The sequence below is a fragment of the Nesoenas mayeri genome (assembly GCF_963082525.1).
Source record: "Nesoenas mayeri genome assembly, chromosome: 1".
NCBI classification, from domain to species: domain Eukaryota; kingdom Metazoa; phylum Chordata; class Aves; order Columbiformes; family Columbidae; genus Nesoenas; species Nesoenas mayeri.
Genome location: NC_137541.1, coordinates 92,169,124 through 92,191,446, shown reverse-complemented (window position 1 = coordinate 92,191,446; position 22,323 = coordinate 92,169,124). Strand labels below are relative to the sequence as shown.

The window sequence follows — 22,323 nt, the reverse complement described above, 5'->3', positions numbered from 1 at the left end:
AGAATTGGTAACAGCAGTTTCAATTCTCTAAGAACTCATGTGTCTGTGAAACCAGCTTTCATTTCCGAGATGTCAGTAGCGTGGATATACAAAATATGGCAGGTACAAATCATCCTACAAGCCAGAAGTCTAGCATTTCTGCCCCTGGCCATTAGGCAGCTGGATGTTTCTTCTGGTGAATTTTAGGTAATTATGTTTCTCCCCTGAATATTGAGACTGAAAGAATTGTAGGATGTGCAGAAAGTGCACCACGTGTCCCTCTTTGTTCATTAGAAGAGCCAGCTCTGGGAAGTGCTGTTCCTTCTTCCTCATTACCATCCACTGAATTTAATCTTTGCTTCTGAATTTTGGAAGTGGGCACCTATTAAGTTGGGTGAGAGTCTCTTACTGAATTGATTGTGGTGGTCTCAGTCTCTGAGTAACTTCTGAAAAGTTGAGGATAGGAGTAAGAGGACCCTTGTTGCAGATATAGAAAAGCAAATGGAGGATGCTACTGAGCAGGCAGGGCAGTAACATTTCCAACTGCTTGCAGGGTAGCAGCAGGGGTTGATTAATATGATTCAAGACAAATTTACAAGCATTGCATCAGTCTTTTCTAAACTGGGACTGTTGGCAGCTATTAAATCAGTTGTGCGTATTACAGCTCTTAAGTTACATTATTCATCAAGAATAACAAGGCCTGTTGCTGTTAGCCTGTTTCAGGTATTTGCTGTACACACATTTAACCCAGTGTTCACTGTAACTGAGAGAAGAAGTGGGAAAATAGCAAAATATTCCCTAACAGTGAGTCCTAATGTAAAAGCAGTTTTCCTTCTTAGGGAAGAGTTAGAAAGTGAGCTGTAGTTGTATCTGAAAGTGACTGGCTTCCTGGTCAGTGCAGATCAGTGTCCCTGAATGCAGTAGCTCATAATCCCTGTCACAAGTGGCACAGAGCAGTGGAGAAGATTGTGGTGATACTGGACTAAGCTACCTGCCCATATGTTGCTGGACATACGTTATTCAGATAATGGAATTTTGTCAGTATTGACGGCAGTCCAAAGGAGGTTCACTGCACAGTTCATTTATAGGATGGGAACAAGCTGAAATGAAGGATTGTGTGTGCCTTTTTCTTGGTGCCAGGTGAGGATGTGAGTGCTCGATCAGCTGCTATGGCCTGATGTTGAACCTGTGTTGCCAAGTTTAAATCTGTGGAAAGCTGTCTCAGTCTTACTTCATGATGTCAGCACCACAGTATTAGTGACATTCATGTTACTGGGAGATCATTTCAGATTAGTTATGCTCTAATATGGCATTTCAGTAATGCATTTTGACAGTACCTTCAAAATACAGTTATACTTACCTATTGTAATTACTCATTCTATACATATAATCTGACATACAACACAGGCAACAAGGAGAGGAGCAAGAAAAAAAATGTATAAAACCTTTACATACTTACATCAGCACTGAGGTTTATATTGGCTGCAAAGCATGTTTATGGATGTTTTTACATTTATTGTTATGATATTTCTAGTATACTTCAACTAACTGGATTAATCTGTCTGATGAACAGAGCCACTAGGAGAAAAACTGCAGAGTGGATGCTTACAACTGGCATACACACTTATTCTGTGGTGTTGGTGGTGAAATGAGAGATCATGATCTGCTGAACCATGGATATGCAGAAAGACACATTTCAAGTAAGCTCTTCTAGTAGTCTAGTGGTCTCCCAAGCTGGCATCCTTGAGCAGGCTCTGGATGAACTACACCAGAGCAGCAGTTTGCCTGAGAAGCTGGCTCCTGCCTATGATGGACACAGCATCCCAGGATGGGACTGTAAGCTCCAGCTGTGGCCAGGAAGCCTTTACCTCAGGTGTAGATGTTGATCTATCAGTCCTAAGTTCTCAGAAATAGACATAGTTAGTAATGGATGCAAGACTTAACCACTTACTGAGTCAGGAACCTTTTTGCTGTTCTGTGTTTTGTCTTGAACCTCTGGGTGCCCCAGGCTTTGCAATGAAATTTATGAGAATCAGGGCAGGGAGAGAGTTTCTTGTGTGGCACACAGGGCGGTAGAAGAAAAAGGAACAGAGGATTTAGGCTTTTCTTACAGTTTTGCTAAAAGCAATTTGCAAATAATATTTTTTTTCAGTTATCTGAACTGATTTAACTTGATTTTTCAGTTAGCAATAAAACAAACAGTCTCATGGACACAACAAACATGATATTTTTTGGTTTTATGTGCTATTTTGTACTATTGGGCTGTATGTTTAGAGTATGCAGAGTGCCTCTTTCCAGATGTTTTGTGTTCTCTAAAATAATATAATTAAATACAATACTCAATATGTGACAGCCAAGAAAGAAAACCTTTTTCATTGTATTGAGATTTACTCTACTCTCTATGGTTGTAACTTGTTTTAATTTTTGTACGTAATAGAAGGTTTAAAAGGCTTTTATTAAATGATAAAATATAGGCCTTTTACTATAGTTACAACCAGATCAAAATATGTCTGTATATGAATATATTGGTTATTCTTCAGAGGACTGATTAAACTACTATTCTATTAATATGCAACAATTTCCTGTGTTTTATATACATCACTGTGATGATATATCACCTATAATCTAGACAGCAATGGATTGCCCTGACCAGTAAGATTCAATTTTAGTTCAATATCCTACCATATAATTTACTTCATTATCAAACATGCCATTGGGTTTTATGACCTGATTTGGTCAGAAGAAGTGAAATGCATCTTTTAGAAACAGAACTCTGATCAGAGTTTTGATAAGCAAAGTGACGAGCCATAACTTGACTTCCTTGTTTCCAAGATGAAGCAGAAAAATAGTTTCAACTTAACTTCAGACTGTATGGCTCAACAGTCTTATCCAACTCCAAAGGATTCTATTGGTAATGGGTGGGAATATTCCTATAGCATTAGGAAGAGCCATCAGTAGGGAACGACTACAACCCTTCTTCTCCATCATTTGGTACCGAGAGATGCAGCATTTCCTGTCTCTCGGCGGATTTACCTTCATGCTTTCAATTTTTGAGGGGTTTGTATGTTCTTTCAGCCTCCTTGGTTCCTGCTTTTGAATTTTTAAAGCTAGAAGTGGAAAAATGAAAATGAAAACAATTGTGAAGTTAGATAGTTTGTGTTCACAATGTTCTTCCTTCAGTCAGAAAATAGTATCATGTCTATACAGCAAAATCTTTTGTATAATACAATGCAGAGTCATGAAATATATTTTAATCCATTTATTCAGTTATTTTCCACATAAAATGCAGTGGTGTTACCTTGCTACTAGTGTTGAGCTTCAGTGGAATTGAAAACTGTCAATTGAATGTGTGGCATTTTATACTAGCACACAGTATCATTTATTTTGAGAAAATGTAGGCAGAATGCAATACTGGAAACTTAGTTTTCTCTCCCTTCCAGTGAATTTTCTGCATTGCAAAGTGAATGCTGTTGAAGAATATTGAGTTCTCGTTACTGTTAGTGTTTATAAAGCTTCCCTACTATAAGCAGCGATTCAGTTCTGTAGCAAATGCCATGTAAGATGCAATACATCAGATTCTTTGTTTTCTAAGCAGCTGAGATTCTACCCCCCTTTAATTCACATAGGTATCAGGCTAGTGAATAAAAATGCTGAACTGTGGGGTTTTTTTTTTAATTTACATTTAATTGGGTTTTTGTTCAGCGAATAATTGCTTACCCTGCAAAGCTAGACGTTTTTAATACATGCCTAGAAAATGCATGTTAAGTAATTAACAGTTCTCTTCTAAAAAGGCAAAGTACCAAGGAAGTCCAGATAAAAGCTAAAGCAAACAATGTATAAATACTGCACTTGAGTGGTTAGATAGTTTTGCGAAAGCCTTGGGCTTTTCCTTTCAGCTGTGAGAAGAAGATTGTCAGCGTGCAGATATCCCCAGAGGCCGTAACTGTTTAATTTTCAGGCTTTCCACTGGAAGGATGAAAATACACTCAGTGAAAAAGGCACATGAAGGAAAGAGGTTGTGATGATGATGATGAAGCCATAATGTTTTCATCTCCTTAGTTAAAGCCTTTCTCTAGTAATCAGTGAAACCTCTCTTTGTGCCTTTTTCACATTCTATTAAATGTGGTAAAAACTAGACAATAATTTCTGTTTATTTATGGTCATATGTTTAATGGCTTTCCAATAACAAAATCATACTTTATTTTTTCCATTACCAGGGCTTTTTCTTTGTTCTCATGGAAATACCTAACCATTTTAGCAATCCTGACTGCATTGAGATACTTGAAAACTGGTAATCATGCGCGAAGTCTGCATTAGCAAGTAGTGTGGCCAAATAGGAAAAGATCAGTAGCATTAAGGACTTGGTATCACAGAATCACAGATTGTCAGGGAATGGAAGGGACCTCAAAAGATCATCTAGTCCAATCCTCTTGCTGGAGCAGAAACACCTAGATGAGATTACACAGAAATGTATCCAGGTGGGTTTTGAATGTCTCCAGAGGAGACTCCACAACCTCCCTGGGCAGCCTGTTCCAGTGCTCTGGCACCCTCACTGTGAAGAAGTTTCTTCTTATATTTAAGTGGAACCTCTTGTGTTCCAGTTTGTGCCCATTGCCCCTTGTCTTATCATTGGTTGTCACTGAGAAGAGCCTGGCTCCATCCTCATGACACTCACCCTTTACATATTTATAAACATTAATGAGGTCACCCCTCAGTCTCCTCCAAACTAAAGAGGCCCAGCTCCCTCAGCCTTTCCTCATAAGGGAGATGCTCCACTCCCTGTTTCAATACCATAAACATTTCAGCATGTTTTACTGCAGAATATCCCTAGTTAGGTCCAGTAGACTTCCCTGTAGGAGGGATTGCATCATCCACTATACCTATTTGTGTGCTCTGGAGACACTTTACTGTGTGAACCAGATCATGACAAGAGGGGAGAACCACGATTTTGCTTTGAAAGTGCTCTCCAGATCTGAACTAAAACACTCATGTAGATGCACCCATTAAGTGGTATTAACAGCATCACTAGCAAAGCAGTGACTGTTTCTTATATGATGTTACAAATTATTACTCTGTTCTGATACACTAAATTACATCTCAGACTTATGTCAGCAAGTAATGACAGCAGTTTAAACCACAGGAATTTTTTCAGACAGGTTTAAGTGCCTGCTGTTGCAGCACCATTTCTCTTCTTAAGAGCTTCTCTTTCCCAGCGCCACCTCCCAGTGAATTCAGGCACCAATATGTCAGTGGTTGGCAGAGAAGCTAACAGTAAGGGATTCGGTGGCCCTCATTGAATGAGGCATAGCAGCACAATTTTAGCTTTTCATCTCCTGTTAATCCGAGCGATTAAAAATGCCAACTTTTTTGTTGTTGGTTTGTTTTGGTTTGTGTGGGGTTTTTTGAGGGTTATTTTTTTGGTGGTGTTTTTGTTGTTGTTGTTTTGGTTTGGGTTTTGGTTTTGTTTGTTTGTTTTGTTTGTTTGTTTGTGGGGTTTTTTGTTTTGTTTTTTTGTTTTTTGGTAAGGAAGGACAGTATAAGATCTCCAGTGATTGCTTCCTGAACCTTAAGACAAATGCATTTTGCCATATCTTGCCTCCAGTGGCTGAATTCAGAAATATCTTAAAATAGGGAGAACAGTGTACTGTCTTTTGGATACCTCTGCAAATTAGAGATAAACCAGAAGAACTAAATTTGCAGTGTGAGAAAATTAGAGTTCATGAACAATGAATGTATAGATATTCTAGCCACTGGCCATTAAACATTAATTGAGCCTTTTTTTTTTTTCTTTTTTTTTTACCAGCAGCTGGAATATTTCTGTGTTATAAAATTGATTGTCTTTTTTATGTCAGTGGACTACTTGTGACAGGTACCTGATTAACAGCTCCAGAAATAAAAGTACTCTCTTTTTATCAACAAAACAAGTTCAGCAAAGGTGTAAGGAACACAAGCTTCCCCCACACTGCTCAACCAATATGCCTCAACCCTGACCCGCAAGAATATCTCTAAGGAGAAAGGCATTTGTTAAATTTCTTTTCCAATTAATTTGACAGCTCTGCTGAGACTACTAACAAAAGTACTAATTTGTGCTAATTGCAGTAGTGGACCTATGTCACTGGGGAGCTGGGCTCAGTTCTTTGTAGCATCACGGAGCCCACCAGGCACCATTTTGATTAGGAGTTGTCAGTGGAAGAAATAACATTTGATTCAGAGCCTGTTCTGCATTAATTTTTTCACCTGCCAAATGGGGACAACGACACTCTCCTATATGTGTTAACGAGAGTGGGAAGTTGCAAAAGAACATTCAGTCTCAGTAAATAGAAAATTATCTTCCCTCACTGACATAGAGAAAATGCAGAGTTTTTGTACATCTGAATTAACTGTTTTGGCTTGAGATGTGTGTGTTGACACAGACAGCTGGAGAGGTAAGCCTGGTCAATGGAGGGCTGGAAAGAAAAACCAAAACAAAGCCCCGAATATGTTAGAAACAGGGACTAAGAGATAAAATATAGTCTGATATATATATCTATAAATATATATATAGATATATATATTAAAAAATCAATCTGTTTCATCAGGAGTCTTATGAAAATATTGAGAGCATTTTCCACCTGATAAATGACACTGCAGAACTAGAGATGAGTATAACCAAAGACATAGAAGATATTCCTATGAAAGCTGATTGAAAAGTTTGTGATTGTTCATCACAGAGAAGATAAGTTAATGATAGATCTAAGGTAAGGAATGGCTTAGAGAGATTACATCAGGAGCAGCTGTTTTCCCTGTCTCATAATAAAAACCAAGTATACTTCCATTTGGCTAAATGGCTGTCAAATCTGAAGGTAAACTGAAGGTAAACTGAAGGAAGAATATATTTTTTCACTTCACGCTCAACCACCTTGACTGGAGAGGAATGTCAGAGACATTCATTGAGACCAATAATTAGCAAAAAAAAAATGGCTGTTCTACATGAAGGACAGTACAACCCTAACCTTTATTGAAAATAAATTAGCAAATATATTGAACCTTGGTTTCTAGGTCTTTGAAATAAAATCTAGGTTGTAGGGCTGCAGGTGAGATAATGAGGGATGGCAAATGCGCTTTCATATAGTGCTACCATAAGATGTGAGGTGGGCACCAAGGCAAGTGCTAGGGCTAGATGTAATCTGTCTGCTAACTCATTTGTTGTTCTTTATTCATACTACCTTTCATATTGTTCACCTGTTAATCTGGCCTCATTCAGGCACAGGGGATTTATATAAACATCTCCAGGTTATGAAAGTCATTTTTAACTTATTAGCTAAATCTAGCCTGGGAGAATTACCAGGCACTGTCTTGAGTTTTCCACTGAGTGGGAGAGGAATCATCCTCCCAAGAGTTTAAGTCCCGTGGGACAGAGCCTGTCATGTCTACCGGATCTGTTTGGTTTGCTCTGTGAGGAGTGGGGGGTTGGTTGTTCTTCTTTGTGTGTGTTTGGGTTTTTTTAAGTTCTGGCATAAAGAAGGGAGCTTGAGGAAAGTCTAAACCAAAGCGGTACCATGGTTATCCCTTTATGGCACTCTCAGCCTGATGCTAGAAAACGTTTATCGTTTGAAGCTGTTGGGATCCTACACCTAGTTTGCCTTTGAGGAGTACATAGTATAATTTCAGTTCAAGGAAAATTAGTCTTTTTTATCCTTGCCAAATGGTCATTTAAAACTTCCAGATTTCTTGTGTGTGTGTTTGTATAACCTTTTTTTGTCTTGTTCAAGTTGATGCTGGTGTTGGGGGAGGTGGGGGGGTGGTTTTTTGGTTTGGTTGGTTTATTTTGGGTTTTTTTTCTGTTATTTCTTTAATCTAGTTTTTTGGGGTTTTTTTTTGCAATGCTTCTTGAATTAGGAAGGTATTTTTCATCTCTATGTGGACTAAATTAAGTTTTAAAAATAAACAGAACATTGAATTTCTTTGTTTGACAAAATTATAGCGTAATAGATCCCAGTGTGTCCAGACACTGCTTCAAGAAAACATCTTGCTTAGGAAAAGTGAAAGACAGTGCTTATAAACATGGATTTATTAAATTCCCTGTTTAAATACTTGTATTCACTAAGTATGAGTAGAATTAAAGTAGAACTTTGTTTATTTTGCTTTAAGTCTGAATCAAGGCTGTGGTTCTCAATGTTTTCCTATTAATGAAAGATTTTGCCCAAAACTGCAAATAAGCTGAAATGTCTTATGCATTTTGAAGCAAAGTATTTGTGTATCCACAAGTGAGAACATCTTTGCTCTAATGCTGGTTTTTAGACCTATCTTTGACATTGCACTTTCAACAATATTGCTGTTAGCAATCACAACTGTAATGCACTTCATAAGAAGAGATACAGAAGCCTGCAAGGCATAACGTGGAGCTAGTACAGACTGCAGTTGAAAGGTGCAGTGTTATTCCCTCAGGATAAAGCTATCTCTTATGTACATATAATTAATATGTCTGCCAGTAAGAGTTATTAAACAAAGAACAGGAATTGTTTCTGTTGAATGACTTGACCTGGGAGTAAAGCCAATTTAAAAGGCATCTGATTAAAAGATGTTAAGGTCACAGATCACTATAAAAAATGAAGTTGGGAGGAAAAAGCAAAAATTTATTTATAAGTAAGATTAAATACTACTGAATATAGTTTTTGTGATAGTAGCAGCTTTCAGGTGTAAAAAATGAGAAGTGCTTTTTCCGAAGAGTGTTTTTCTAGACGTATTTCAGTGTCACGTAGAGCTGAATCCTTTTGCCATGCAGACTGCACAGTCCATCCTGCTGGCACAAAGGCTGACGGGGTAGGAAACAGTGGAGAGGAGAGAGATGATTTCCTGAGCCTGCAGATTATTGACAGTTGGAGGCAGCCTAGTGATTGGAAAGAAATTGCACCCATTTTAATTGTTGATATCTTCTAGCCATGGACAGCTGCAGTAGTTCTTCAACTCTGTCAGCAGCTTTGGCTCTGATTACTGTATTTTCCAGTCTAGAGATGCAAAAGTACACGATGCATGTTTCCTTCTGCAATGGTTCTCCCCCAAAATATAAGTTATAGTAATAAACAGTTTAATTTTTCCAGAGCTATCACACAGCTAATAATGAAAGGAGTGGTGGGAATTCACTTTAGCATTTAAAATGCAAATTTTAATTTTATGACTGCATTTTCATAGTAAAAAATATGTCTTGGGTACAGAAAATGCAATGTGAGATTTTATTGATTTGATTATAAAGCTTAGCAAAAATGACTGGGTTGCTTCTGCTGCTGGTCCCAGCACTACCTGCTTTGTAATTATTTCAGGTGTTATATATAGTGTGCTGAAGATGACAGGTAAGACAATATAAGAATACAAAGAATGCTAAGAATAATTTTAAGTTTTTTTTCCCCAACAAACAGAATAGACTTCTATGGGTAATAAAGGACAGCTGATGTCCTAACTTCTTCCTAGGGATCTTATTATCTTGACAATAATGAGATCCATCCCGACGAGGGCTTTTAACCCTCACTAAAGTCTTTCTAAATCCTATTTCCCTCCTCCCCTGAGCACAGTACATGTACATGCCAGCACCACATCCCAGCAAAAAGAAAGCATCCTTTGTCTGTGCAGTAGACTTTTCTGAGGATCCCCACCTGCTGAAAAGCGTTTGAGTTGCCCCTCCCTCCTCCTCCTTCTCTTCTTCCTCTTCCTCAGCAGGTATAGGGACTTGTCAAAGTGTTTGTGACATTCAGCCCTTTACCTCTCTTTCCACTGTAAGGAGTAGTACTTAGCTTTGAGACGTACTCCATTAAGTGGTATCTTACCATTTATTCAGATTTGGTGAGAAGAAGCTTGCCTTGAATTCAATGGAAATAAGAATCGAAAAATACACTGTAATTTTTAGAAGCCTGTTTGTGCTAAGTGTGTTTGCAAGAAGGTACCTAGAAGCCCAGGAGAGAGAGAGGATATATAAATATGTAATGCCATGAGTTATCTGGCTTTTCATATACTAATGGACAATGGGAGCTGCTGAAGATGGTTTCCCTGCTCCGAGGGATTTTGGACAAAACCTACATTATAAAGCATTGTTTCCTGCTGCACGGAGGTGCTGTAGTGAACAAGAGAGGAGAAAATGAGACATTTTCAATGTTGTGAATGACATCTGATATAAACTGAGGGCAGGATGATTCACAGCAGAATTTTACCTTCATTTCCTATGCTTCATATATCTGAATCAGAACCTTACCATATCTATATACTGTTATTTTTAATTTAGCAAGAGTAAGATGTAGAGCCGGATATGATTTGTGACAAAGGTGTGAAATGAACAGTTTTGAAATCTTCATTTAAAGTTATTCAAAATTTTCACCTTTTTATTGTTTCTCAAAGATATAAACAAGTACAAGGGAAAGAAATGACTCACCCAAGGGCAATAAAATGGTTTTGAGAGTTTTATAAGGTTCATCTATGCTACTTGTTATGCCATCCGTTTTCACAAGCTGTCAACTGTGTTACCTCTCATTTTGTATGCCCATGTGTATCTGTGGGTGGGTGAATGTGCAATCCTGTTACTGGTGATAAACATAGTGCTGTTGGCATCTCCAGAGCATGACCATAGTAGGCATAGTGAGAAAAAAACAGAGCTGTACAAATGCTTTTAAAAGGGATCTGAGAACTTGGCAAAGATTCAAGGGTCTACATGGGTGTCGAGGTGAGCAAGTCAGTAGCGTTCACTTCCCAACACACCTGCACAGCCAAAGGTCATCCTGTGGCTTCAGGCCCAGCATAAGGACCTGCTGCTCATTGGTATGGCATTTCTACAGGGAACAGCTTGCAAAACCCCTCTAACAGGGACCACATGTGTGGGAGATGCTTCCCTGTCCTCTCTGCAGGGGACAGGGACAGGAGGCTTGTTCCAGGGTTGCTGTCATCTGTGTTGCACGTGATGGGGAAAGGTTAAGGTATCCATGAGCTATACAGGTTTATGACTGAATTCCCTTCTTTTCCAAATGCTGTAGCTTAATGCCACAGTGGCATTTCACCCTCGGGCTGTTTTATTGAACAACAGAGGAACAACAGGAGGAAACGCTGAATTGCTTGGTGGATGCTGCCTGTTGCACACCCAGTTTCATGGCTGCGTATACCCGCTCCCAGTGCATTGAGGTACTTGGGCCATGTCTCGGAGCATCACAGCTCTATTCAGAGCACAAAAGGCAGAGCTTCTGTAGTTCCTGTAGGACCAGCGAGTGTGGCTCATTTTGCATATAAGGAGTTGCTTTGACCTTGTGCAGGGAAATGGGCCCTGTCAGGCCAGGAGTACCAGGGCTGGGAAGTCCTCTGCTCAGACAGCAAAGGCTCAGGTTGTTAGATGGTGTTTACAGCTGGGAACTGATGATATCATTTTGTGTATAAAGGGCTGCAGGGTCTGAATAGTAAAATGCTCCAATTTACTAACAACTTTATATTTTAATTTACAATTAATTAAAATTTGAATAAATCATTTAACCTTTAATTAGGAGCATATATTAATCTCAAACAGATCAGTCAAACAGAATTGAAATTCACTTTACTGTTGAAAGGACAGTAAGATTGCTTTTAGCAGTAACTACCATGTATTGCTACATACATTTATTTTTCTTTCACTGAAATAATTTTCCCTGCTTTCTGTCTCTGAGACAGACTCATCAGTTACAGCATAAGGAAATTTATTTTCATACAGTAATGAGGACAACTGTAGTTCTGAAACTCTTACCAGTAGGTGACTTCAATAACATCAGTGTGGCTTCCACTCAAATAAAAGAGATTGAAATCAGACTGCACATGGTTTTAAAATATTTCGGGCTGGAGTTATCACAAGGGTTACCAGGCTCAACAGATATTGGGCATCTGACTTGAGGAGACCTTCTTAAAGAGAAGCAACCTTGCTGTACAGTTTATATCACGTATGTAGAAACTCTCAAGGTTTCCCTTACTCACTTTTAGTTTACCGAAAGGTTTTTATTCCTGGCCCATTGCATCTATTTCCCCTTGCATTGTTCCTCCTTGTGAGTGGAAAATAAAATTCCTTAGTTTTTTGAAAAAAATGTTGAGAAGCAGCATGTGCCGTTCATAGCTGGTTCCTGTGATGAAATTACAGATTCTGTGGAGCCTTTGTGTGCTAGTCCTTTTATTTTCAACCTGACTGAAACCAAAGCTTTCGTATTCACCTCAAAAAGCCAAACTTTCTTCCATCAGTTCATGTAATCCAATTTTTCTGGCATTAAAAAAATGAATGCCTTTTGAAGTAAAGGCTTCATTTTTTTTCTCTTGAATATCGAAATTAAAAATTGACCAGGAAAAGAATAGTAAGTACGTTGGCAACATTTTCTATTGGCACCCCCCATTTCAAGCATCAATTTCAAGTATAATTGCATTTTTTTTCTCCTTTGGGCAACAGTTGTGAATAATCTTAAATTGGTCTGACAGACAAGGACAGAAAGCTTGAGACAGCCAGAGGGGAGGACACAAGATTGGGATGCTCTCACTAGGGCACACCAAGGCAGCAGGGATCCAGGGATCAGCTCATCTCCAGCTCCAACTGCTCACTGTGTACTGCGACAGCAGAAATGCAAAATGATGAAATCCCTGCCTCTCCAGAAAAGATGATGACTGATATCCTGTTACCAGTGTGCTTCCTGCATGGGCCTCTTTCTTCTTTCTTTTCTCTGGCCCTATACTACCACCACCTTTTCTTAAATGAGATCTACGGCTTTCCATCTCAGGGATGAGAGAGGCTTTTATGAATGGATCAGTTTGATACTGTCCTTTGCCTTCTTCACTCCACAAAATCTCTCAATTTCTTGCACAAGCTTGTTTACTTATGTTAAATTCATTGTCTTATTAAAATGTTGGTGGTAGGTGCTTTGAAAGTGTCCCAAATAAACAGTCTTACTGTAGTTCCATCCTGTAAAGGAATTACCCATGTGTCACAATGCTACGAATAAATTAGGCTTAATAAGCAGTGGAAATTTTGTTTTGTAGGAAGACCAACCATGTGCCAAAGGTTCAGTTTTAGGTTATTAGTCTTTTTCCACTCTTTACATTAAACTAGTGTATAAAATTATTGACAAATTTAAAAAATTATACTGTATGTATTCATAAATACATCTTTGTCTTGTGTATGCCTGCCCATAAATTTAAAAAAAGTCCCTTCAAGGTGAGTAGATATAGTTACATGAAACCATTTGATTTTACTACCTGGCAGTGAATTTCCTTGAGAAGTTTTGATGAAAGTGCTGTGTAAATATCTGGACAGAGGTAGTGTGGTGTTTGTTTCTTGATGAGTTTGCTTATTTACTTGTGCAGGATTGGTGTCCGTTCTTTTCTGCCTGGCTGTTTCTCTTAGGGCCAGGAATGGCCATCCTGTGCCCAGAGACAGCAGAATCACTTGAAGCCTCTTCTGTCAGCTGGAGACCAAAAGAGGCTCGCTTTAGGTACCACACATGTATCATGGGGCAGTATTTGGGAGGGAATGAGATTTGAGTCTTAAAAGGCTGCAACAATAACAACAGAACACCAGCAAAGCCAACACTGTTTCCTGCTGCATTTTCTCCTAATTAAGGTGTTTGAGGAGGCTGAGGATTCCTATATTTCCTGAAGTTAAACAGAAATCCCCAAACACCCTTGCAGCCTTGGAGGAGATGGAAACACAAGCAATGCTGGCTGAAGTAGGACAGGATGCGCCAGATTGGGAAGGGTTGGCATTAGGCCCTGTGAACTTCACCACAAGGTCATTTTTAGCAATTCTGCTTCCACAAATTGCCTGTTGGGCCCACGCCTCAGAGGCTCAAACTGGGATTGTTTCCTCAGGGCTCGCGAGTGAGAACTTGGAGCAGGAGGTGTCTTTCCCAGCTGCTTCGCTAGCATGGAAGTCGGAGGCAGCAGCTGCAGCCAGGCGCCTCGGTTTGCCAGGGCTGTGAAGTGCTGAAGAGTGGCTGAGATTAGCGCTTCCTTCTGAAATGTTTCATGCTTCTCACGCTGTTCAATGCAGTGTGAGGAGGGTTTTCTTTATTAAGATGTCTCAGAACAGGGCATATGACTGCACAGGGGTTTGTTTTCTCTCTACTTGTCAGTGCGTTTCACTCAGGTGTTTGACACCAGGAACTAATCAACAAATTTGCCTAACATAGATATTCAACTAGGGTTTCAATTATGGATGATAATGTAGAAACCGAACATCTAGTTTAATGCTGCAGCTTCCATCTCTCCGTTGCCACAAAGATGGTGAGATTTATATTCTGATTTTTTTTCCACCTCAGGCTGCCCATCCACTTTTCTTTTTGGGCAGTGCATGAATGAATGGAAAAGACCACACCTTGTATCTTGGATTTTATGCTACTTTTATGAATCAGTTCATAAGCAAAACTGAAAAGTGTGTCCCTGTTCAGGCTTAGGCTAAGACTGGTGAACCCATTTTTTTGGCTTCAAATTAGTACATAAATCAGTGAGAGGTCCAAGGCCATTTTATCTAAACTTGACTGTCTGGGCTCCAAACACAAAAAGAAGTCATGGTTTTTATTGTATATCTCTTTTTTTTTTTTTTTTTTACGTTATATAGGCAATGAGAATATGCTGTGATTTTCGTAGTGTGCTTGTGTGTTAGGCAGTGCTTGCTGTGGAACTAAATCGTAGCAAAAGGTGAAGGTGTTTTAAGATGTACTCCCTTACATTACGTTGTCTGTGTGTGATTGTTGTACGTATGAGTACGGACCTGTCGGTGACCAGTGTCAGCCAGAATAATTTTACTTGGTAAATTCTATTTGGAGAAAGACATGTCTTGGAGTAAATCAGCAGCAGAAAAGTAGAGTCTGCTGTTTCTTATCTGGTTTTGGTCTCTTTTTTTTTTTTTTTCCCTCTTATTTTCAGATGGTGATATCACCTTAGTGGAAAGAAGTCAACATTGTTGTTTCACTGCATTGGGTTTTTCATAAAAAACTATTTGCTGAATTGTTCATTTCTGTAACTTAATTCAAAGACCATTTTCTTCTGAGGCAAACATGGCCCCAAATCATTCTAAAATGCAACAGGAGCCAAAACAGAAGGAGCATGTCAAAGTTAATGAAACACCACCACCCAGAGATTGTCAGAAGCAGCTTTTGTGGGTGCAGGCACCATCCCGAGGGCACTGGGTTAATGTAAAAAACATCCTTCTTGTAAAGACTGTGCAAGTTCCTGATACTCATTCAGCGTCAGAAGCAGCTCACTGAGCCTGATGCCTGGTCCTTCAGAAATGGAATAGATCTTTGACTGTTCAGGTTATTTTCTTGGTTTTGGCTTGCTTAGTCATGCTAAACTGAACAGACACAGGTTACAATCAGTGTGGCCTTGTAAGCAAATCTTTGCAGCAGAGAGAGGATAAAGTTGGCTCCTTATGTAGGATGGGACCAAAATTTTGGTAGGTTAAGCAGATATAACATAAAGATGTTTCTTCTTAGTGGTGCAATAGACTCTTTTGTTTTCCAGGAAAAATTAAATGCAAATCCAAGTTGATGCATGAAGAGCTTAATTCTACCAAGAGGTTTTATTTCCTTCAGCCTTCTCATTATGAGAAAAATACATATTTTTGTACCATAAACATCACCAAAAATGTGATCTACATATGGATAAGTACCAGGGCAGTAACAAAGTCACATGTTAAAATTGAGGAGATGTCCATGGAATTTAAAACTATGCTCCTGTTATTTTGCAGCTTGTCGACCTGGGTTCTACAAAGCCTCTGCTGGCAACGTGAAGTGTGCCAAATGCCCACCCCACAGCTCTACCTACGAAGAAGCATCTCTGAACTGCAGGTGTGAAAAGAATTACTTTCGCTCAGAGAAAGATCCTCCATCCATGGCTTGCACCAGTGAGTAGCATCATTATGCTCGGGGCTGTCATTCTTGCTCCTCCATCTGTATCTCAGCGGCTTGCTTGCTTCCTTTCACGTCCCATTGCAGTCAGCCATCACTGCCTGCCATGTCTTCTTACATGTTGGACAGGCTGCCAAAAATTGGTGTGCTGGGTTTATGTCTTTCTATTTCCATTTTCTCCTTCTTATTCTCTATCAGATTCAAGATGGAGATCTAGGATTTTTAAATTGCTATCAATATTTCCAGCCCTCAGTCCTGAACTGTACCCTGAGGGTACTGTCTGTCTATAAGAAAACATGGTCTTTGATAGTCTAGGTCTGTAGTCCAGTGAAATGGTTCAGCAGTCTCTATAGAAAATAACTAGATGAGTTTGGTTATTTATGTTTTTCACTCTTGTATTTTTGGGCCCTTTTCACTTCCATCTTAAAGCACTACAGAAAATCTCATCCCTCTGCTTCATGTTTCCTTTTGTAGGACCACCATCTGCTCCAAGAAACGTTATCTCTAACATCAATGAGACCTCTGTTATCCTGGACTGGAGCTGGCCTCTTGACACTGGAGGTCGGAAAGATGTCACTTTCAACATCATTTGCAAAAAATGTGGAGGAAATGTCAAGATGTGTGAGCCGTGTAGCGACAATGTGCGATTCTTACCCCGTCAGACTGGGCTCACCAACACCACGGTGACAGTAGTGGACCTTTTGGCACATACCAATTACACTTTCGAGATTGACGCAGTCAATGGGGTATCTGACTTGAGTATGCTTTCCAGACAATTTGCTGCTGTCAGCATCACAACTAATCAGGCTGGTGAGTCTCTTTCTGATTACCCTTTCTTTGTTCAGAACTACTGAGATGTATGTACCTTTGTTGCCTTTCCCTGTTTTACAGGAGTTACTCTGACCACTCATGTGCTAAGGTAACTAATTGACTTGAATACGCTAGTAAAAGCAAAAGCTGAAACAAACCCAGTGTGTGTTGCTGTCAAAGGACCTGGCAGCATGACTGTTATGATTAACTCCCAGTCCCCAGTTAATAGTCTCTAATAGCAGGCTCACATGGTTCCTTAGCCAGAATGTGTTTTATTAATAAAACCAGATTTTAATAAAACACTCATTTCAATAATCTCCAACACAAATTACTGTAGTAATCTTAGTGATTAATTTTGATTAAATGGAAGTGAAAAAATGCTTTGATGTTAGACACATAAAAAGCTAACATTAAATTACAGAGGTTTAAAACACTCTTTTTTTTTTTCCTTTACAAGTTGTCTCACCAACTCTGAATTATTGCCAACATGATGGGGGTGTGGAGCTGAATACTGAATTAGGTCCTGGTGCTGTAGTTGATAGTGTGCAAAGGGACTGCTCTCCTTCTGTGGAGACTTATTAAAGTCATCAAGGCCTTGTGTGAACACAGCAGTATGCCCTGACTATCAGATCAGAGCTTTTGTCACCACTGCACTATTCTACCATTTGCTTCTCATTTGACAAGGTTTCATTTATCTGAGAGACGTGAAGAATCTAGACTCTTCTCGAGCATTTGTTTCGGTACCATTTGTTTAGGAGCAATGTTTGCCCATGAAAAGAAACATTAGATCCTGAAATTTCTGTAGTTCTCCATGTGGTTCACCATCAGAAAGCTCTGTACTGGAAGCATGTGTGTGTGCAGCAAGTCTTCTCCCACCTCCTCCCATCCCACACCCTGTCCCCAAAATACCTACATTTCTGTCTTCCTCAAAGCACAAACCAAGTTAACATCATTCTCAGTAGATGTTCTCCTAGTGTGCTATCTTATTGCAATGCTTTTCACTATACAGGATATATCTCTTGTCCTCAGATCACAGATAAGCCTAAGTGGGAAGGATAAAAATGTGAGAACGGACTGTTTCCTGACAGCAGTTGCTACATTTCCAAATGCTCTAAAAGACCAACTATGTAGTAGGCAGAGGTGAATTACCCAGTTGAAACATCTTCTCATGACCTCTTTCTCATTTAGGCATTACCTTTAGCTCTGAAACACTCATGTTCATTCCAAAGAATTTACTACTGTTATAGTTACATTTCTTGGATATTTGTATCAGCAGCTTGGGCAGCCTTTGTTTAGTTGCTCTCTTTTCTTCTTTTTTTTTTTGTATCAGAGATATTACCTTTCAGCCTGTTCATCACCATAGCAGTTAAAAATCACCAAGGGACACTCCACAGAATGAACTCCCTAGGATCAGTGATGGGTATTCCTCTGCTGCGGCCTCCTGCTTTGCAGTGTGTTTCCCCAGGCCCTGGAGCTGGCAGCCTTTTTTACCATGATACATGGTGGATTTTGATTTTTGGTTTGGAAAGAATAGTTCCTGTGACATTGCAGAGTCAATGCATTTCTGGAAATAGCAAATTTCTTCAATGCAACCCACAGGTGGCTTAAGCAATGTGTTTTCTATGTTTATGCATAGCACATTATTGCTTTAAGTACCTTTAGGTGGTGTGGGTTGCTACAGGCTTAATTGTGCTATCTCTTCATCACGCCAATTGGTTTACTATACTAGAATTCCCTTGGAAGTTCTAAAGTTGCTAAAATTAGACCTTAAATTTGTATATAAGTAATTGTTTAGAGTATATTACAAAAATGTGATTTCTCTTGCATTCCTTTCCTGGTTAGATCACAAAAGGGACACACCAGAAGCATATTTTTAGCTAATGTCATACTTAAACACCTGGGTGGGGACAGAAAGTCTGAAGACCTTAAATTATATTCAACTAACCTTGATTTGGGAACCCTGTGCCCTCACAATGGCCATGGTGAAGTTGCAGTTTTAATCCTGGATTTTCAGTATCCCTGTGCTTTTTTCAAGCACTGTCAGGGCCTATCCCAGCTTAGTGAAAGCTGTTCTGCAGAATGTTCCTCTCGTACCCAAAACACTGGTTTTCAAGTATGTGGGTTTCCAAGAGCCTGAATGCTTTTTACTTTCTAATGATAAAAATGTGATTTTTGTGGCTGTTCTCTTGGTGGTAAAAATCAGACATTGTACATCTTTACTTCAGATGAACTCTGTTCAAGAAAGGCATTGGTTGGCATTATGTTTTCTGTGTCTCTGAGTTCCAAAGGTCTGCTGAAAATTGAACGAACTTTTATTTACATGTTCCTCACTGTACACCTGCTCATTTCTGCCTACGAATCCATCACCAGCCTCATAGATCAGAACGTGCATAGTACTAATTTTCTGTAATGCAGAAATTGTGATATCTGCCAGAGTGTGTTAAAATAAATTCAACCGATATGTTGAGTCAGTCAGTTTGCATAGCATCTCCATTTTTGTACATAAACACATCATATATGCACATGCATACACATATTTGTAATTTACATATACACGTAGATATATACACTCACAAAATGGGTCACCTTCAATGTTGCTGAAAAATTTGCTAATACCTTTACAATGACTCTGAGTTTTAGAATCCATAAGAATCTTCAGAAGATTTTCCTGGAAAGTTTTCAAATGTAGGCTAAAAGTAAAGGAAATATGTGCTTCATTGTTATTTGTCATGTTTGAAACATCCAGACTCAGATTCTGAAAGATAAACATTTTATAGTACAAAACTGTTGTAAAGCTAAGATCCAGTCACCTGAACGGAGGGAAAATTGGAATCACTTGGGAAAATTGATTGTTTTTTTTTCTTCCAGCTGGCTGGCCTGAGTTTTGCTGCCCTTTTATTGCACTTTGTTTTCCTTCCCTTCCAGTGAAGGTTAATGAGCAGGGATCTCTGAAAAAAAGCCTCTTGCAAAACATAGCTAGATAGGTATGACACTGCAATATTTCTAACACCTGTAAGTCTTTCTGTCTTTGGTGTGAAAATAGAGGGGGCAGACAGAATCACAGAATGTTAGGGACTGGAAGGGACCTTGAGAGATCATCTAGTCCAATCCCCCTGCCAGAGCAGAAACACCTAGATGAGGTTACACAGGAATGTGTCCAGGTGGATTTTGAATGTCACCAGAGAAGGAGACTCCACAACTCCTTGGGCAGCCTGTTCCAGTGCTCTGTCACCTTCACTGAGAAGAAGTTTCTTCTCATATTTAAGTGGAACCTTCTGTGTTCCAGTTTGTACCCATTGCCCCTTGTCCTATCATTGGTTGTCACCGAGAAGAGCCTGGCTCCATCCTCGTGACACTCACCCTTTACATATTTATAAACATGAAAGAGTTCACCCTTCATTTCTGTTTAGTTTGTTGATCATCCTCTTTAATTACACTCTAATGCATGCCTTCAGCTGCCACCTGATACACCTCCCTCTGAGTTATATGGAAGCCTGCTGCTGCTGCCGGAAGAAAGCTCTCACCTCACGCCATTATGTTGCACCACACATATGTTATCTCCTAATGGCACAAATCAGCCCTGTTTAGAAAGGGTCACTGGCTGCTACGGGGGACGATGTAGAACTGGGTGGCCCTGGAGTTGTGTGCTGGTTGTGAACATGCCGCGCAGAGAGGCTGACAGCCAACAGCTGTGCCACACTGCCTGGCTTCTCACTAGTGTGGTCAGGTGTCTGGACACAGATATTCTTGGTTCGTCAGGTTTTCTGACCACAGTTTATAGGCTTTTTAAAAATGCATTGATCTGTACAGACCAGAAATTTGTCTGTTCCTTGGAACTTTATAAGTAACCCAAACACAAAAGACATCCAGTCCAGGTCAGGGTGGTTCTGCATTTGCTGCCTTAGGGCTCTAGTAAGCTTAAAACTCACACTAGAGCCCAAGGTGGTTTTTGATGGAAACAGGGAATTCCCTGAAGAAAGACTAACATTTGGAAGGGACAACACAATCGTGCTACTGGATAATCAGTTTACAACAATGAGGGAGGGGTTTTTCCAGTGCAGAACATGGCCATTGCATCAAGAACATATGTGACTTGAATATGCTTTGCAGATGCTGCATGAGAAAGTAACAGTTTTGCTGCCATATCACTGCCATTATGGTACATACACTATCATACAGATTGTAGGTATGAGTCAGGAATACTGAGCAAAAAGATTTTAACCAAGGTATTTTAACCAAGGACCTAATTGACTTAGCACTACATTAAATAGACATATTCTCTGCAGTGATCTTTGCAATCTAGAGAGGCTAGGAGAACTTTTAGAACTTGCAGAAATCTAGACCATTAGCAGATGGTGATCTGCCAGGTAGGTCTTTGGAAGCATTGGCCGTCCCACTGATATCCCAGCACACACAGTACTGTCCCCATTCTTTCCTCCCAGTAGATCTGGGACCACAAGAAGTGGTTCTGATGTTTGGTCTAAAATCTGTGTGCTTAGCTTTGTTTAGCTTTGTCCTGAGCAACTTGCTCTAGCTGACCCTGCTTTTAGGAGAGGGTTGGGCTAGGAACGTGATGTGAAGAGGCCCCTTTGCACCTCAATCCGTGTGTGATGATTGTGTGCAAAGAGGATGGCAGGAACTGGAAGGACACCAGGTAAGGGATGGTTCAGTAATTACTGTCATCTTTTAACTGTGATCTTTTCATCCAGGTAGCAAGGCCTTTTCAGTGAAATTTGGGGGAGTAAACTCCCCATACACTCAGTCAGGTTGAAGAGAGAGGAAACCTATGGGTAAAAAGAGGCTGTAAACCTTAATATCCCAATTTCAAAGAAATTCAGGAGAGTATTGTTGAATCATTTGTTTTGGTATTTAGCAATGATAATCTCAAAGCTCTTACAATTTGTCACAGCACATAAAGTTTATGCATACATGAATGTGGAAAACTGCAGTAAGATTGGCTTATTTTACAGAATACATCCATAAGACTAGATCGGGGGTGCCAAACTCATTTTCACCAGGGGCCACACTAGCCTCGTGATTGCCTTCAAAAGGCCAAATGTAATTTTAGGAATGTAACTACTACATTTATACAGTTCTAACATTACATTCAGTCCTTTGAAGGCAACCGTGAGGCTGATGTGCCCTGCAGTGAAAATGAGTTTGATACCCCTGGACTAGATGGCTTCAGAGAGAGAGATTTGTTTTAGTTAAATTGCCTGTGGGTTACTGCCTCTTTCTAAGCTTTGTCATCAGACAGTCTGCAGGATCCAGTCTTATTCATCCGTGTATTGTACAGCATTATTGTATGCTATGGTACTATAGCAAACAGCTATGGTACTCCCCCTTGGTCAGCAATTAGGAAACTGAGACCTACTTTCCACTAGCTAGCTTTCCCCATGTGAATATTAGGATGCCTGATTATGGGGGAAGTGGTTTTAAATTGCATGTGAGCATTTCAGTTAAACTTCTGCAAACCTCTGAAGAGTCATACTTATATTACTCTAAGAATTAGTTTTTTCCTACTTTTTTTTTACATTACAGTAGTACAGTTTTACTATGGAGACAGATAATTTATGCTTGAAGATGTCTTTGGATTTCCTAGCTGTCAGAACTATGTAAGCTCTAGAATATTAATTGCTGTCCTGAGCGAGCTTGCCTACAGCTTTGTCTT

The 22,323-nt window shown here is 39.6% G+C and overlaps 1 protein-coding gene across 1 annotated transcript in view; it reads left to right on the top strand.

The window, feature by feature from the left end:
* The window catches only part of EPHA3 (EPH receptor A3), a 228,572-nt gene that overhangs the window by 136,615 nt on the left and 69,634 nt on the right, over window positions 1-22,323 (top strand). The window contains exons 4-5 of the mRNA XM_080346111.1: window positions 15,683-15,838; window positions 16,317-16,652. Of these exons, the coding sequence (XP_080202237.1) occupies window positions 15,683-15,838; window positions 16,317-16,652 (492 nt within the window). The remainder of the gene's footprint in view (window positions 1-15,682; window positions 15,839-16,316; window positions 16,653-22,323) is intronic.